The sequence below is a fragment of the Coturnix japonica genome, chromosome 1 (genome assembly GCF_001577835.2).
Source record: "Coturnix japonica isolate 7356 chromosome 1, Coturnix japonica 2.1, whole genome shotgun sequence".
In the NCBI taxonomy this organism is placed as follows: Eukaryota; Metazoa; Chordata; class Aves; order Galliformes; family Phasianidae; genus Coturnix; species Coturnix japonica.
This window is the reverse complement of record NC_029516.1, coordinates 130,019,875-130,038,683: the sequence shown is the minus strand read 5'-3', so window position 1 is coordinate 130,038,683 and position 18,809 is coordinate 130,019,875. Positions and strand designations below refer to the sequence as shown.

The 18,809-nt window shown below is 40.6% G+C and overlaps 1 protein-coding gene and 1 long non-coding RNA gene across 2 annotated transcripts in view; one reads left to right on the top strand and one right to left on the bottom strand.

Annotated features, from left to right (window-relative positions):
• TM9SF2 (transmembrane 9 superfamily member 2) overlaps nt 1–10,294 on the top strand; it is a 23,636-nt gene extending 13,342 nt beyond the window's left edge. Inside the window, exons 12-17 of the mRNA XM_015851506.2 lie at nt 1,088–1,145; nt 1,785–1,944; nt 3,459–3,610; nt 4,650–4,761; nt 5,084–5,255; nt 9,224–10,294. Coding sequence (XP_015706992.1) covers nt 1,088–1,145; nt 1,785–1,944; nt 3,459–3,610; nt 4,650–4,761; nt 5,084–5,255; nt 9,224–9,291 — 722 coding nt within the window. The 3' untranslated portion in view covers nt 9,292–10,294. The remainder of the gene's footprint in view (nt 1–1,087; nt 1,146–1,784; nt 1,945–3,458; nt 3,611–4,649; nt 4,762–5,083; nt 5,256–9,223) is intronic.
• On the bottom strand, nt 5,170–18,809 carry LOC116652751. The gene is made up of 2 exons (XR_004305913.1): nt 16,138–18,809; nt 5,170–11,072 (listed from the first exon to the last, which is right to left on the bottom strand). It is a non-coding gene; the product is annotated as an uncharacterized LOC116652751 (long non-coding RNA).

Here is an 18,809-nt window from a genome sequence, read left to right as displayed (position 1 = left end):
TCTATATTTTTAGTGGAGGTGATAATAATTACATTTCCTATTATATTTGTAATGAGTTCAGTTGATACTTGAATATTCAGTCTAACTGAATATTACTCTGAATGATTACTCCAGATTTATTCTTGTTGCAATAAATGGTGGCCCATACCCTATGCAGACCATGTCAACATAGATGTTTTTCCTTGCAGTGTACCAATAAAGTACTGAGACTTAAACAGCAAAATACAACTGAAACAGTTATCCAGTTTTAAAAGGTTTTTTCAACGCTGCATTTAAAAAGTGAAGCCTGAGTTGAAAAAGAACGGGTTAATGTTAATTACCAGTGCTGTGTTCTACCAAGATTTTTTGAAGGAACAGAAACATAATTAAAATTGTTCTCGCTGTAATCACTGCTGAGTCTTAAAATAAAGAAAAAAAAGGTGTCATTAGGGCACTGCTCAGATGAAATTGTCAGCTGGAATTCCAGCGGGATGTTTTAGTTTGGAAATACTCTGACTAGAATTTTTATCTGTGTAGTACAAACTCGTAGGGATTTCTGTTTTTTAATACAGCTATCCTAGGTCTTTTGGTATCACCAGTGCTTAATACCCTTAAGATTTACTGGGAAGAGTGATGTTCTTTTAAGCATTAGTCCTGACTTGTGAAATTTTTAGACGAGAGGTATTTCAAGAAACCAGCTTAGCTTTCATTTCACACATTTAAACGTGTTTTGCTAATGAAACCTGTGTTCAAAGGCTAGGAAACCTGAAGTTCTTGATCATAACAGGTTTAAACTGTTTTTTTTTAAAGACTTGAAAGTATTTCAGATCTTCTTTCTTAGATAAAGCGCTCAGAGGCCTGGTTTATTTATTTGAATATTTATCTCATGGATCTGGGAGTTTTCTTTGCTCTGAATCTTTGTGATCAAGCAATATGATGAGGGAGTTTATTTTATTATTACTAGAGATTTATTTAACTGTTTGAAATTTGAGCATGATGGCACATTATTTGAGTATTTGCAAGCTAAGTGTAACAGCTAAATGGACTGGAAAATTAATAGTTGTGAGCTTAATGCACGTTTTGATGACTGTCAAATGTTTTAATATAGCATTTGGAGGTGAGAAATGGAAAACAAATGTCCTGCTGACATCATTCCTTTGTCCTGGGTGAGTTGAGAATATAGCCATGATTAAAAGAATTAAATTGCTTCTCTGACATGCATAGCTAATATTCTGGCTTCAGCTGTACGAGTAAATCTTATTACGTTGTCCCTTTGTTCCAGAAGCTGTAAGAACATGGAGGTGCATTTGACAAAGATAACTGTGTTAATGGCATGTCATACTTAGTTGTGTTTTTTTTTTTAATCTAAGTTTATGTTTACTTTCACCACGTGAAAAAGCTGATTTAAGAAAGAACTAAATTACACTGTTCAGTTTCAGACATACTTTTTCAATGCTTTCTTTTCCTTTCTGACCACGCTATAGTTGGTCTTATATGGTGTCATACACTGTATAACCACTGTGTTAAATTTTTCTACTTAATCACAGCAAGCAGTCTTACCCTGAAGCGTAGTTAAGACGAGCACATATTTGAAACTGCTTAGTTGGAATGTCAGCTCCTGCTGAAGTTCAATCCCACTAGATTACTAAAGAATCACTAAGCTTGACCTCTTCATTTGGATATTTTTTGTGTCATTTGATTTTAGGAGATTTGCACTAAAATCCTTATACGGTTTTATTGTCTTGTTAAGATCTTTAAATATGAAGAAGTATTTCTATGCCCTGAGTGTGTTATGTGTTTTTCAGAATCGTGTTTGCGGATTTTTTTATCATGAATCTCATTCTGTGGGGAGAAGGCTCTTCTGCAGCTATTCCGTTTGGTACTTTGGTTGCTATTTTGGCACTCTGGTTTTGCATATCTGTTCCACTGACGTTTATTGGTGCCTATTTTGGCTTTAAGAAAAATGTAAGTATTTCTTGATATACGGTGCTTTTTATTTTTATATATGTATGGCTGTGACTGTGGTAGCACCTTATCTAGTTCATGTTGTCAACTCCAGTCCTGTTCTGTTTCTTTAAAACTGCATTATGTACCTGATCTTGAAATTCCAGGACTTGGATATTAAGCTATTGAGTCGTGGTGATATTTCTGAGCGCTGATCAGGCTTATCGTTGTATTGGATTGATTGACTGTTCCGGGTAATGCAGTGATCTGGGCATTCTTTATTTTAACTGTTATTTCTCTCACCACCAGAAAATTCTGTTCACCCAGCCAAGTGTAAAGGAAGGCAGCTTCTGCGTTTGTGGGCGTTTTGTTTTCTTTTCCCCTGTGTATTTTGTTCCTGTTCTCTGTCTACTGAGTCTGAGACAAGAAGGGTATCATCTTCTGGTCAAGTTGCGAGTTCCTGTGAAATCTCTTAAGTCTTCTGTAAATGATGATTGCTGCTTGGCAGGCACTAACTGAATTAACTGGGATTTCCTCCTAAACCGAACAGTTTTCTTACATACATGGAGGTTCTTTGACATGGGTGACCAAACCCTAAACAGTGAAATCAGTGGTTCTCTTTTGCTTGAAAAGTGGTTTACTATGCCCCACAAGCTTAAAGCTAAGCTAATTCTATACTTTTCCCCGTATATAGGCAACCTTCATTTCAGCTCTCTGTAGAGCTCATGAAATGCCTTCAGAAAATATTGAATTATACTGGGAGGCTTTGTAGGTTGGTTGTAGTTATCCTATTTTACTTAACTGAAATTCAGTGGATTTTTTTCTCCTGATAACCAGGTGGATGTTCAAGCAAAAAAAAACCTTGCACTGTACAGAGACAGTTCCTTGGAAAAATTGAGGGTTTGAGAAGGCAATGTGAACAGTGTCACAAATAGGTTAAAATCAAAACTGGAAAGCAAGAACTGAGGTGAAATGGTTGATTTTCTTGAGGTGATCTCTAAGAAAGGGGAAAGATGGCAGAGTATGTATTCATCTGCCTTAATTTTTTCTTTCCACCATGCTGATTTGTACATGTAGCTTAAATAGATTTAAAGTCATGATTAAGATAAATTAAAATTTCCAGATGGAATCCTCTCACTCTGTAAGTTTACCCTAATGTGATTCTCATAGCAAATCCTGAAAAACAATATGCAGAGATTTCTAGAAGGAAAAACCAAGAGTGCAGCACCACCATTCCCATGCTGAACAGTGAGATATGTATTCCAGCTAAGCAGCAAATCATAGATAATCATAAAAGAGGAGGTTCAAAATATCTGTTGCAGTGTTTTTACTAAGAGCTCTCTTTCAGCTGGTTAGCCTTGCAAATTTTGTTAGCTGAACTGGTAGAAAATGCATGTGTAATAGTAGATGAGCCTGTGCATATTCAGAATATATTAATAGGCTTCTGCCAGCATTCCTGTCAAAGAGAAAGTAAAATAAGTAGTGGTATAGTTTGACTTGTGACTTATTTAGCGATTTCTTTGCTTTGTTTGAAGGCAATTGAACACCCCGTTCGCACAAATCAAATTCCTCGACAGATTCCTGAGCAGTCATTCTATACAAAGCCATTACCTGGAATTATCATGGGAGGGATTCTGCCTTTTGGGTGCATCTTTATCCAGTTGTTCTTCATTCTGAACAGTATTTGGTACGTTAACCACAAACTAAATGTAACCTTTTGTGTCATAAAAGCTTGTAATCTGTGTGGAAGTTTATTCCAGATGCGTTGACTGATTTTGAGGGACACAGAATTACCAGAATGCTGGCTCAATACAAACGTAAACATTAACATCTTTTTAGCATTTTGTGGTTTAGAAGATGCTTGGTGCCTGTCTTGCTTGCTGAGGTGTACGGAGAAGGGACTGTGATATGCATAGCAATTTACAGCTGGCCACAACATTCAGACAGCTGGGTGTGTCACGCTACTCCTCTACCTTCTTGTGGAAGTGCCTTGTTGACATATATGTATGTAACATGAAAGTAGTAAGCGTATCATAATTGATCTGAAGGGGTTTGTTTTGGTTTGGTTTTCTTATTGTTGGGGTAGATAGCGTGACTACAGATACTTCAAAAATAGTTGTCCTTTCAGAGGCATCAGGGAATAATTCTGTTAAATATCACAAATAATGCAGCTACTCCAGTTCAAGTGAATTTTGATGCGAGTTCATAGCATGCTGACAAACTAATCTACTGTAAGGATTTTGTCTTCCTCCCGGCACAGTTTAGTTATGAGATATCTTTAAACTGTTTCTGAACCTTGAATAGGTGCTTCTACTTGGCATACACAGCTGAAACATTTGACATTTCTTGTTATTTTGCAGCTCTGCCCCTTTGATTGAAATGTGAGGTGAAGCCCAAGTTCTGAATTCAGTGGAAGAGGTCATGTTGACTTCACTGGAACTGTAATTTCAGTCATTGTGTGTAGTCAGTTTCTTCCCTACAATCCCAAACACCAGGAGCATGCTTGGGGCTCGCTTGCTTGCTGTTTTCAGACTGAGCTGTCAAGGCTCTTATTCTTGATGTGGAAAACAAATTAGTCAGTTGTAGGAACATGGAGTTAATAGTGTCTCTGTGAGAAAGGAAGTACCTTAAGGTGAAGGTGATATTTCTGTGTACAAAGAAATAATACCAGTACAGTGTCCATTTAATTTTTGTTTTGTTTATTTTTTGAAACCTCTCTTCAATAGGTCTCACCAGATGTATTACATGTTTGGCTTCCTGTTTCTGGTATTCATTATTTTGGTTATCACGTGTTCTGAGGCTACAATATTGCTCTGTTACTTCCATCTATGTGCAGAGGTAAGAAATATTCATCAGTATTCGTACTTAGTACTGCTTTAAGGATGCATCTGAAAAGGTTTACAGTAGTAGATTGAGTTGTTTGGGTTTGTTTGCCTGCTTGATACAGATGTTTCTTATCTCTATCACTGAATAATGTAGTTAAAGTACTGTTGATTTTATATTTAGTTTTTTTCTGTAGAACTGGGAAAGCTTACTTTATGATCAAATGATAGTAGAAGAGAGATGGCTAGTAGCTTTGCGTTCAGTAGCAGAATCAGAGCATTAGAGGTATATGCAATTTTACTCATATGTCTTTCTTTTCTTTCCCCCCCACTTGCAGGACTACCACTGGCAGTGGCGCTCATTTCTCACTAGTGGTTTTACTGCAGTTTATTTCCTAATATATGCAATACATTATTTTTTTTCTAAACTGCAAATCACAGGAACAGCTAGCACCATTTTATATTTTGGTTATACCATGATTATGGTTTTGATCTTCTTCCTTTTCACGGGTAAGTACTTTGAGCCTTGATTTTTAAATGTTTACCTTCATCTTTACCTTCATCTCCCCATGGGAGAAGACTTGGCAAAGCTTATCTTGATACAAGATTACAAATATAACATATGTCTACAATATAGTCTCTTAATTTGATTTCTTCTGCAACTTTGTACCTCTTTTCCTGCTGCACTGAAGAAATGGCAGAGAAACATTTATTTTTGATACAGTATCATTAGAGACTTGTCATCCTTAGTGTGAGTTTCTGGACAAGCAGTGTCTCAAGTGCTGTACTGCACTTTGCTCATCAGTGAGATGAGGTGACAATCTTCCCTCTGCCATTATCTTCAATGCTAGAAAGGAATTTCCAGTCAGATATGCTCGTCCGTTGTTTGAAGTGGAGGATGCAGGAAGTTTCCTTTCAAATGTACATGCAAGAAGTTACCACGTGGCAATACCTCAAAATACATAAAAAATTTTAATTCTGTTCTAGCATTCCCTACAGAGTAGTATATTTTTTAAGCTGCTTTGAACTGATCAGTGTTTAAAATGATTTCGGGTTCCATGTTTATGAAGAAAACCTAGTGATTTCTAAAGCTCTGATACAGCTTTATGCATACAACTATAAAGGCTATACTTTGCAGCCTGTTAGAGCACAAATGGTTTACCATCAGAGCTTTTAATAGATTCCACTATAAGTAGAATTTTCAGTTCCACTGGACGCAGAGAAGAAAAAGTTCAGTTGGAGAAGAGCACTGATATTTGTGAGTGTTTATTCTTAAAACAAATATCACATATTAATGTCAAAGACCTTGCTACTTCAAAGCAGTTTGTGATCCACACCTGAATGTAGATGAGGAGCAGGAACAAGAGCCTCCAAAGAGTTTCTCTGCTCACCGATGGTTGAAAAGAGAGAATGTGATGTTACCAAAAAGCCTTTTAAAAAGCTGTGTCCCAAGAGTGATGGGCTTGTGTCCGTGTCTTTTAAATAGTCAATTTAACTTCTTTGGGCCTTGGTAGCATGTTTTGGAGGTTGCCTGTCATTTCTGTGTTTATCTGTATTTTGTGTGCTAATTAGCAAGCTGTTCTGAAGACACAGATCACATTCTGTTTTCCTTCCTCGCTCCCTCTTGTTCCTCTGACTTTTTCTTAACCTTTTATTTCTGATCTGGCTTTACTAATAGCCTCATTGAAGTACAAAACTTAAGAATGCATGGTTGTTAGCCTGAGAACAAGTGTACACTGCCATATGCCGATGCTCCTGGCCTGCCTCAGAAATTGTGTAGCCAGCAGGACTTAGGGAAGTGATTGTCCCCTTGTAAGCATCACTGCTGAGAGCACACATTGAATTGCTTGAGCATACATAGAGAAAAGCAGTAAAGCTGGTGAAGGAACTAGAGAACAAGAGTTGTGAGGAACAGTTGGGAGCATTTAGGTGATTGGGCCTCGAGAACAGGAGGCTGCACTGAGGAGGGTGCTGGTCTCTTCTGTCAAGTAACAAGTAATAGGACAGGAGGAAATGACCTCTACTTGTGCCAGGGGAAAATTAGGTTGGACGTAGGAAAAATTTCTTTGTGGAAAGGTTGGCAAACATTGGAAGTGGCTGCCTAGGGAAGTGATGGAGCCTTGGTCCCTGGGGCATAGGAGAGATGTGGCACTAAGGGCAAGGCTTAGTGATGGGACTTGGTTTGTCAGGTTGAAAGTTAAACTTGCTGACTTCTTTAACAACTTAATGATTCTGTGATTTCACATATACATCACATTTAAACATTGATATGCTTAAAGTCATGGAAAAAAAAAAAAAAAAAAGCCTGATGTAAGTCTACAATTCGTTAATTTAGTTTCATTACCTTTTTTAATAGATATTTGATATGTTTTGGCCAAAGCCAGAATTGCTTTTGCATAGAAAATAAATGGGACTGTATTTTCTGTGCTGAGGCTTTTGTTCTAGCTGCTTTTCTGTACCTTACACATGTGATTTCCTTCTCTCACTCGCTTTGCTCTGTCAAGCCAGTCATGTCACATGATGCCTTCAAGATGTGTGCAGCGCACTCTTTTCCTTTGCTCACATGTTCACTTTGGGTTGACCATCACCAACTGGCTGCGCAGTACCTGTCAGTGAATCTGGGAAATGCTTTTCAGGATATGTTCACAGGGATGCAAAGAATAAATGATTTACTCCTAGACCTCTTCAGATACTTTCTGTAGTAGTCATCTATATGTAATTGGGACAGCGGAGATGGTCTGTGATTCAGGCTAAACAGTTAGTTTGTATGCTTTAGTTCTTAGAAGTCTTCCACTTGTGCATTGAAATTAGGGGAAAATATAAGCAAAATTAACTGTAGGATTATAACTTTGAAGTATTCATACGCCTAATGGTTTGTTTTTGTTTTTTTTAAATTATGCTTAATGATTTTTTTGTTGGGTTTTGTTGTTTTTTTTTTTAATTCCCACAAGAGTGAGGGTAAATTACCCTGTAATTATGGAACACAGAATTCTGTCCATTTAGCTTGGTATACTGATATGCATTCCAAGGCGGATGATTCCAGTTCTCTGAGATGCACCCAAGCACTGAGATGAGGTTTTATAGCAAACATTAGATGCGTGTTAAGGGGGTAGTGACTTCTCCAGATTTTTAAATGTAAAACCATGCTAGCAATTTAGCAAAAACTGCTCCTAAAGGCAACTGACTGCCTGTGTCAGGATGATAAAGAAGCTGAAAAGAGAAAATCATAATTGTTGTATCAAAACTATTCTGCTGTTGCTTACTCATCTGTTAAAAATTGTCAGTATCAGGAAGGGTTCTGATGGTGCCCTGCTGCTATGTCAGTGTAACACATGCTTCAGGCACTTGCTTCCATACTGCATTCCAGGTCATTGATCAGACTCAGCAGGCAAAATACCGGGAGCTACATGACAAATCTTTGATTCACAGCTGGGACCGCAGCTACGTATCAGAGTCAATGAGTCAGTTAAACATCAGCAGTTTAGCAAGCGTGAAGGAAAAAAAAAATTACTGAGATATCATTCATGGTTCTCTACTAGCTTGTGTACTGAATGAGTTGGTGTACGACTTCTGTTGTGCATCTTAGCAAATCTTCAACAAAGGTGGTATTTTAAAAGGTGGCTTTATAGGAGGTATGCAGGCACAAATCAGATAATTGTCACAGCTTTTTTCCTGTCCTACTTTTTGTGGGAGGTGAAGGTTCCTGTAACAGCTGTTCTGAGCCGCTTTTAAGCGCAGTATCGTTCTGACTGAGGCTGTGCTTTGAAGCAAAACAGTTTCAACAAAAATCTTGTGCATGTAAAGTAGTCGATACGTTTGTGCTTTGCCAGTCTGTCTGTTGGAGCTTCATAATGAGATTCTCCCTTTTTAAGGGAAATAGTCCTCATCCTTAAATTTTAGCTCAGGTTTGTTGATGCCTTTTGACTGCCTCATGTATTTCAGAAGCATTTATTTTTATGGTACATCGCACGTTTTTGGTAGGAAGTACAGGTTGCCTGGTAACTGCACCATGTATCGAAATCCTTATTAACTTCATCTGTGCTCTAATTTCCCGAGACCTTAAAGTACAGCTAAGATAGGCGAGCTTCTTTTGATGCTGTCACTCCAATTGATTTGTTAAATCAAGTTTTCTAGCATCCAAGCAGACCAGGTAAAGTGTGCGGGACTGGTTGCTGAGGTAGGGTGTAATGGAGCAATACAAAGGAGCTGGCTTGGGGAATCGTGACAGCAACAAAAAGCCCAAGTAGTAAGAAGAGAAATGAAGCGACTTAAAATGAGTTCCACACGACATCTTTCTGATTGGGAAGACTGAGTACATACAGATTAGCGGATGCCTGTAAAGGCCAGGTTCCAGCTCTAACTTTATCTGATCTGATGATTATATTGAAGACCGCCAATAGTGGATTGCATACATAGATTGAAATTAATGGCTACTGTGTAACTTTTCCTAATATGTAACCTTTCTTTTCTTTTTTTAGGGACAATTGGATTCTTTGCATGCTTTTGGTTTGTAACCAAAATCTACAGCGTGGTGAAAGTTGACTGAAAATAAAAACAGCGTCAAGAATTAACGCGGAAGAGGTTAAATCTTCATGAACATAACTTAAAGACCTGGCCTGCGTGATGAACTCAAGCTTTATCAGAAGTGTTGGCTTTCTGTTCTTTGAGAATGATACTGAATATGCAGCTGCCCCAAACACTTTCTTCCACTAACACGTTTGTATTGTGACTTAACAACCTGTTTTCATGCAGATCTCAATGAAGATCAGAGTTACAATATTTATGCGTTTGTAAATACAACGATACCTTAAAATAAATGTTAAATTCTAATGGCAGAATAGAACCGGCTGTGTAACGCAACTTAATGATACTTCTGATTAAAGTACAATTGTAAATAGGATTTTCTAGCTTGGTAGGTGGGATGAATTATTTTTCTTTGAGGGAAATGAGAACTTTTTATTATGCTAACTTTGAAGGATGACTCTTGAGAAGCGTTGCTTTTAGTTTGGATGTGATTTTTATTTTTTACTGGTATTACGTCCACAAATATTCTGATTTCTGTGACTTCATTAGTTTCAGTGTTCTTGGCCTTTTAAACTACGTGCCTCCGAGTCCTTGAATTTATAAATTCATAATCTAATAAATATTGTTAAAATGTCTTCAGTGGGTCGTTACCTGTTAAAACTTCATACAAATCTGCAAATACTATATGGGAGAGGTGAGCATAAAGGTTGCATGGAGTATTTTATGGCGTTATCTGCCACGCTGTGTGTATCAACACACCTTTAGGTCTGCAGTACGTGTTAGTTGAGTCCACATGGCCGTAACGTTGTGGAGCATGAGAATGAAAGCGTGCAGAGACATTCGGCAGCATCCAGACAGTCCTTAGTGCACTTAGTGCAGGTTCTTGTTTGGGAATTGCTATGGAATGGTCAGTATGTTGAGAAGATCTTAACACACGAGTCAGCACTCTCTGCTGCTGTTGCTTTTGGAAGGTCTTGGTGAAGCATATGGCAATTATTGCCAATTGTACTTAATGTACATTAAAAGAAAAAAAGCCAATTCCTATTTTTGCCTTACATTAAGAGACTACTGTCAGTTTCAGGTGACTGGCATTCAACTGAAACTTGCTTTATTGAAAAATGGAGTACTGTATTCCGATGATGTTCAGTAATGTAGATTCAAAACACGGTTTGGCTTTCGGTAGTTTGTTTTCTTTTTCACAAAGCTGATAAAATCTTACTTCAATTTGATCTTCATGTACCGTTTGTCATTTGTAAGGTTGGGTTTGTGTTGTTTTTCTTTCCATCCTTATTGATTTGCTTTTCTACAAAGACCTTAGCCTAATGATGCTCGAATACTGAACCCAATAAACATCTCTTTGGTTAAGGTACTCTGTCATTATTAACCTCCTAGAAGCTGACATGTAAGAATACTTCAGATAACATCTCCTGAACTATTGTGCTACAAATCCCTGCCAGATGAGCCACACCCCTTGTGTTCTGCATATCTCCAACCACAGCTGTTGTGGGCAGAATTGTTTTCATGGTCCTCCCTGCACGCAGCCACTAGGAAATGCCGATTTCAGATAACTCTTCCATGTTTTGTGTTCAAAACAGGAAATGGGCGACTGCTTGTTGTTTACAAACACCATGAGCTGTAGTGTGACTTGATTTAAACCTCTTGAAAGCGTGTCACTGGATGTTCTTAATATCCTTGCTTCTGTGGTTACATTCTCCGGCTCAAGTGATCGGTAGTTATGCAACTGTGAATGCTTAGTTGGAGAAACCTGAATCGCCTTACTGCGGTACAAATACAGGCGGTGATCTGAAAACAGGTTTTAAAGAGAGATCAGCAGAGGTAGGATGCAGCCATTATGATATGTATGTGGGTTTGCAACTGGTGCTTTGCCATTTTTCCCCTCGAGTAGACACACTGTGGCAGATTCTTACTTCTGTGCTATTTCATTATTTTGGGAAGAGGGACCTTGACAGGCTGGAAAGCTGGGCTCGGGTGAACCTAATGAGGTTCAACACGGCAAAGTGCAAGGTTTTGTGGTTGGGTTGAGGTAATCGCAGATGCATTTATGGACTGGGAGAAGGACTCCTTGGGATAGCCTTGTTGAGAAGGACTTTAGGGGTCCTGGCTGATGAAAAGCTTAACACAAGTCAGCAGTGTGTGCTTGGATCCTGGAAAGCCAGTGGTATCCTTGGTTCCATCAGAAGGGTGGTCAGTGGGAAAAGAGAGGTGATTGTCCCCCTCTACTCTGACCTAGTGAGGCCCCAGCTGGAGTATTGTGTCCAAGTATGGGACCCCTAACACAGAAAAGATATGGAGCTGTTGGAGAGGGTCCAGAGGAGGGCCACAAAGATGATCAGGGGGCTGGAGCACCTCCCCTATGAGGACAGGCTGAGGGAGTTGGGTTTGTTCAGCCTGGAGAAGAGAAGGTTGCGAGGTGACCTCATTGCAGCCTTTCAATACCTGAAGGGAACTTACTCCCAGGAGGGGAGTAAACTCTTCGAAAGGGCTGATAATAGCAGGACTAGGGGAAATGGTTTTAAGTTGAAGGAGGGAAGATTTAGGTTGGATGTTAGGGGAAAGTTCTTTACTAGAAGGGTGGTTAGGTCCTGGAACAGGCTGCCCAGTGAGGTTGTGGATGCCCCGTCCTTGGAGGTGTTCAAGACCAGGTTGGACGGGGCCCTGGGCAACCTGATCTAGTAAATGTGTATGTTTGGTGGCCCTGCTAGGCAGGGGGGTTGGAACTACATGATCCTTGAGGTCCCTTCCAACCCGGGTAATTCTGTGATTCTGTGATTCTGTGATTTTCTGGAATCTTAAACTTGCATGCAATATTTTTTTTTTTTTTTTTTTATGCAATATTTTTTTTTTTTTTTTTCCCAAGCAGCTTGGCCATATAATAACGGTAACTGGTGCATAAATGGGAATGGTTGAGTTTCAGCATGCAGAGGTGATGTGGCAAGTTTATTATATCATAGCCTTTATAGCAGAGCTCTTCTAAAGTCATTTCCTCCCTTGGAACTCAGCTGTACCTCACATTTTGTTAGTTTTCTAGTGTTTAGTGTTCTGCGTACCGCACAATGCTCCGCTGTGCGCCATGTTTGTGATTCAGATCTCTTAGGAGACCTGGGGATTTGGCCTCTGCTTTCAGAAATGCCTCTTCCTGCCAGAGCACACTGCAACTGAAGTATTTTTCTGCGGGACAGAAGGTTATTTGTGCAGAAATGATCCAAATATGACACTTCCTACAAGTTACCTCCAATGTCACCTTCATTGTCTGACCCGCTCTTTCTCCTTATTCCCAGTATCTAGTGGATCTCCATAAAGCTGGCTGCTGAAATCATTCTCCTGTTGCCTCAAATATCGACTTTGGGTACACGCAGCATATGTAAGTATATGACATTTCAGATTTCAGATACTTAAAGCACAGATCTTGCAGGGGCTACAGGATAGCTTAATTTATCATTTGGTTACTGTATAATTGCCATCATGGGTTTCCTCTGCTTTTATATGAAACATCTGGAACTCCCTGTTGGTAAGATGAGAGTAGTGAACTGCTTGTCATCTCCTGGCATATCTAATTAACAAATGAAACTTGCCACGTTTGGATGACAGCACATCCGTGCAACTTCCTGGGCTTCCAGCACTTCTGAAAGTGCAATCTAAACTCTTCCTTCCCTCAGAGGGATTTTAGCATCGCCTACTGGTCGCAACACATATAACTTTAAAGCATGGGAGCAGATTTAAGGGTATAATGGGAACTTTTACCAAATCACACTCTTTGAGGAGTGGAGACATTAAATTTATTGACATAGAGTTAATTATGTAGGCTATTATCAAGTTTGTCAATGATCAAGAATAAAGAAGAGTTAACAGTAGTCATTCATGTAAGTTTACTGTGAAGATGTTAAAGGTGTCTGCCCTCATGAGGCCCCATCTGCAGTACTGTGTCCAAGTCTGGGGCTCCCGAAGGGCAGATTAGAAATGTGTTTCTAAATCCCCCCGAGATTTTCTTGACCACTGGATTACGGTAGGGTGAAACACATCTTTCTTTTTGCCTTGGAAAGACGTTTACAGGCAGAGGTTTTTAGAGGCAATTTTTGCACAGAATGGGGCAGAAGTTGAATCTTGGTGTTTTGTTGGATAGGAAGCCATTTCGTGGCTGATTTCATACCTGACATTCAAGAGGACTGCTGGTAAAATAACCTGAGCAGGACATCTACCCTGTAATTTGATGCAGGAATGAACTTCTGCATGCTGTAACACCAGCTCTGGCACACAGTGTCCAAACAAATATCCAGCAGGAGCTTCTACAGAGACACTGGCTATTGCTGTGAATGACCAGGAAGTGGGAAATGAATCCCTGGAGTCCTTGAAAATACCAACCAAGGGAAATCACATGAAAAAAATATTAGAGTTCTAAGACTGCAGGTAGGTGAAAGTGAAGAAAAATACTTTCTTTCATTCCTAATCAACTTTGCATCTCATGGCCTGAGCACAGAGAAGGCAGCGACACTACTGGGTCCTATCCAGAATATTGTGGAAATCCAAATAAGTCACAGCCAGTCATAGCACTGAAAAACGCTCACGGGATAGCAAATGTTACACTGTTAAAAAGTTTATGGAGTAATGGAAGAGCTCCTTTTACAGAACTTAAGCTCTAGCAAAGTCTGTGCTGGTTGGAATGAAAGGGAGAAGGATCTGGAAAAAAAAAAGTAAAATTCTAAAGTGATGCAAAGCTTTAATTCAAGGAAGGAATGTCATCCAGAGGGACCCTGATAAATTCAAAAGGTAGGCCCTTGTGAGCCTAATGAGACTCAACAAAGCAAAGTGCAAGGTTTTGTGGTTGGGTTGAGGTAATCGCAGATGCATTTATGGACTGGGAGAAGGACTCCTTGGGATAGCCTTGTTGAGAAGGACTTTAGGGGTCCTGGCTGATGAAAAGCTTAACACAAGTCAGCAGTGTGTGCTTGGATCCTGGAAAGCCAGTGGTATCCTTGGTTCCATCAGAAGGGTGGTCAGTGGGAAAAGAGAGGTGATTGTCCCCCTCTACTCTGACCTAGTGAGGCCCCAGCTGGAGTATTGTGTCCAAGTATGGGACCCCTAACACAGAAAAGATATGGAGCTGTTGGAGAGGGTCCAGAGGAGGGCCACAAAGATGATCAGGGGGCTGGAGCACCTCCCTGCAAAGACAGGTTTAGGGAGCTGGGCTTGTTCAGCCTGGAGAAGAGAAGGCTGCAGGGTGACCTCATTGCAGCCTTCCAGTACCTGAAGGGAGCCTATGAACAGGAGGGGAGCCAACTCTTTGAAAGGGTATATAATAGCAGGACAAGGGGAAATGGTTTTAAGTTGAAGGAGGGCAGATTTAGGTTGAATATCAGGGGGAAGTTCTTTACTATGAGAGCGGTGAGGTGCCAATACAGACTGCCCAGTGAGGCTGTGGATGCCCCGTCCCTGGAGGTGTTCAAGGCCAGGTTGGATGGGGCCCTGGGCAATTTGATCTGCTACCTGATCTAGCACAAGCCACAGGTCTCAGTTTGTGTGGAGATGTGTTCCAGCCTTTCAGCTTTACGTGTGCATAGGCTGCCCCTACGCATCCAAACACCACAATGGTTCATCATGCCAGCTGTTATCTGTGGGCTATGCAGTAGGCAGCCACAGATAGAGTCAACGCTAAAAAGAAACCACAGCATTAAAATTAAAGAGGAGATGAAAGCTGTGCTGCAAAAGGATTATCCAGGGTCCTGTCCGTGCTGAAAGTACCACAGTGCCTCCTTGACAAAACATTGGTGCACAGTTGGACACCCCTGTGGTGAACCTCTGGCCAGCAGCCTCTTGTCAGAAATGCTGCTGCTGGATATATGTCCTGAATCTGTATCGGTACCTCCCAAGATGATACCCCTTGAAGAACGTGTGCTGCTCTCACCAATGGGAACGGCTTGCCACATGATGTGTATCTGCTGGCCAAAATTATGTGTAATTTTTACTTTCAGTTTAACTTAGGTTTAATTGTCTCGATTTAAGCCTCTTGCACTAACACTAAGCTGCTTTTGTTTTTACTTTGGATCCAATAATTTTAATGTTTCCTCCATATGGCAGTGGGTTTTCAAAGGAAAAAAAAAACCAAACAAACACAAGGTCTGAGACAGAGATACTTGCATGGATTGAAATTAGGAAAGTGAAACTAAAAATACATATAGGACAGATCAAGCTAATGTGACATACAGAAAGAGCTCCAGGGTGATAAATAAAGGTCAAAATTTAGACAAGAACGTTCACATCTTTTGTTCAGTCCTTCTGTATTTACAGTGGATTCTCCTATGACTTCAACATCAGCTGAACTAAAGCACAGTGTTTTTTACTGCAAAGACCTGAGCTGCAGGAGGATGGTTAGCTGGCTTGATTCTCTATCAGCTAACTTTCCTCACATACATGATGCAGTCACACTCCACAGCTGGCCTCTATAAAGTAGGAAGTTTTTCAGTGCTTGGATGATCCAGAAGTAGCTTAAATAGAACATATTTCCTGTCCTCTGACAGCCCTGTGGTGATTTCCAAATATGTGACATAAAACGTCAGTTTTCCACATCAAAGTCACTGGGACAAATACTACTTCTCAAGTCACCTCTGTCACAAAGCTGAGGGTTAAATGGAAAGAAATACACAAAACACAAATAGGAAAGGAAAATGTAGATTTTAAACTCTAACCAAGACAGAATATGGTACTTCTGCTTCTTTATTAGACATCTTTCTTTTTTTTTATCAGGGTCTGGAGCCTACCTCATCACCTGCAGTGAGTCTGATGGTGTTCTGCCAGCAGTTACGGTCAGTCCTTAAGGGTAGGGCTATAGCATAATTGGTCTCCCACCACTCACCTGATGGAAAGCCTCTGTTTCTTGCTGGGATGCATGGGCACCTGAGTTATTCGATGAAAACAAAATCATTTCACTTCTGACACCACTGAAGGCAACAGCATCTAAATGAAGTTTCATAGTCTACATTCAGATTATAAACTATATTCAGAAGACGATTCTTATCTTCTTGTCAAATTTACCAGCTGAGAACATTTTAGTAAACATCTGTCACAGCTCTGTTTCCTGATTTCATTTTCTTTTCTCCCCTCTGGCACTGAAATCATGAAGTACTGCAGCATTTCACACGAGGACTTCAGAAATGTGAAACATTATGGGAAGCGTGAGAGTCACAGGTAGGCTAGAGGTGACTTCTCTAAGAAGTCTTTCAATGTTCCTTTCACCTGTTATCATGTCAAAGTGGAGTGTAACTTCTGAAGATACCAGCAACCTGAAGTGATGCCTTTGTGGTATCACTTGGTGCCAACTTCATTCACTCAGGCCTTCTGCATGGGGCATCATAAGCTCCTTTAAACCATACCACCGTGTGCCCAGGGTCTGCAAAGAGGTAGGAACTGGTCCTGAAACTAACAGATGTGACTACTCAGCACTTAGTGAATGTCATACATTTTACAAACCATTTTTTCCTTTCATCTTAGCTTCAGTACTAAAATTTGACTTTGCCCAGTGGTTCATTAGGAACAAGTGTCAACCAAAGTTCAGCTCTCCATGATACAGAGAGAGCTTTAAAGACAATGATCTGTGGCAGACACAAACAAAACGGCGGGTCTACGCCTCTTAAACAAAACCCATTTCCCTCCCCCTTCCCCGCAGTAAACAGCTTCTGGCTGCAGATTTGGTCTTTTATAGAAGAGATTTTTAAGATCCCAGCTGACCTGTCCGGCAGCCTGGTAATCCTCAAATCATCTGCTTGCCATCCTAATGTGGAGATGTCACTGAAAAGGTTTGTTGACAACCTTCTGTTGCATTAAAGATAGGTCTGTAAAACTGCGACCGCCTCGATCAGTTAAACTTTAACACATGGCTGAATAAAACTCTCCTTTCTGACAAAGAACTGTGTGGAAAAATACGTGTTTTCTAGTTCACTTTGGGTTGGAGTAAGTTGATAGTGATTTGTATAGCATCTCGTGAACTCTCTTACATAAAGTTATTGTTTCACAAGTCCGAATGTCCTTTCTGTACCCATCCTCATGTTAAGTGTTTTAAGCCACCCAAGAGCTGTGTTTTACATTAGTATTTAGTTAAAATATTTTGCATATAACAGGTTTGCTTAACGAGGGCTCACATAGCAAAAATACAGCAATCAAATGCATTAGTGCCTCCCAGGCTCTGACATTATCAGCATCTATGAATCCTTCAATCAATTTTTCTGTTGAGTAATAAATACTAATCTCAGCTAAACTGTTTTGTTACATATACAGCATGCCCTCATCCCAAACAACTCCTTAATCCACTATTTTAATAATAGCCTATGGATTAAAGGATCTATACAGTACACTGACTCAACGTATTGAGTTAAGGATCTATAGACGGGCATTTCTGTGATCCATTTTAATGGCATACAGACCATCATAGCATTATGGTGTCAACAGCCTGCAGATTATCTGGCGGGGTTCAAAGCACGCTGCAGCAATTCAAGTTTAAGGATCCGCCTTTGAGGTGAAAACTCTACTAGACGTACTGGGAGAGGGGACTTGGAAATAAAAGCATAGGGTATATGAATGCTAACAAGCATTCACGTATAATCTGCTGTAAAATATACAGAATACTCTGAGTTTTGAAACCTGTCAGTATGACATAATTTAAAGGAGAGTTCACTTTTTTGTCCCCCTCCTCATATCTACATCTATTTATCTCCATCTCATCTACACACGCATCATACTTTCCTCCTTGCATCCTCCATAGCTCAAAAGTATTTCACATTGGAAGACCCATTGTGATGGGGGTTTCTTTGTTTGTTTAAAAAAGAGCATTTGCTCTGAACAGTTCCACGGCTGCTATTTTTCACCTTCTGAACTAAAGCAGAACCACACCACTTATTGAAACATAACACATGCTCTTACCTGTGGTACTGGCAAGCACAGCTCCACACTTCAAACTCCCTTACAAACTCTGTTTGCAGGCAGCACAAAGGCTGTGGGCCACTTCCAGCATGCCAACATTTGACTTTTCATTTGACTCTCCCTTTCCTTACCCTCATTTAACCACCTACATTCATATCACCCTGATTAAGGTGATACCACCGTCCAGGCCAAGCCTGTCTCTCCTCCAGGAGAGCAGTGAGTTCCAGCCAAAGCCTGAGGAGCTGTCAGTGCTCTGCGCTATCAGAGCAGGCCCAAAGCAACTGTGGCACCACAGAGGCCCCTCTGACACAGCCGGCCATCAGAAATGCCCTCCTGTCACAAAACATCGCGGCAACGACCTCCAGATCGGCGCTGACAGCTGTTTATCCCCCACCTTTCCACAGTGAGGCCCACGCTGACCGCTCATTTCTCTCTCTCAGATCACAGTCCACGATGAGCGTCATGAGGACGCACTGAGGGATCACCCGCCGGCAGCCAGGAGGCGCCCCGCTAACATCCAAGGGAAGCACCCGCCCCTCCGACCCGGGCACGTGGGGGGCGGCTCTCCACCCCCACGTGGCGTGCGATCCACCTCCTCCTCCCTACTCACCA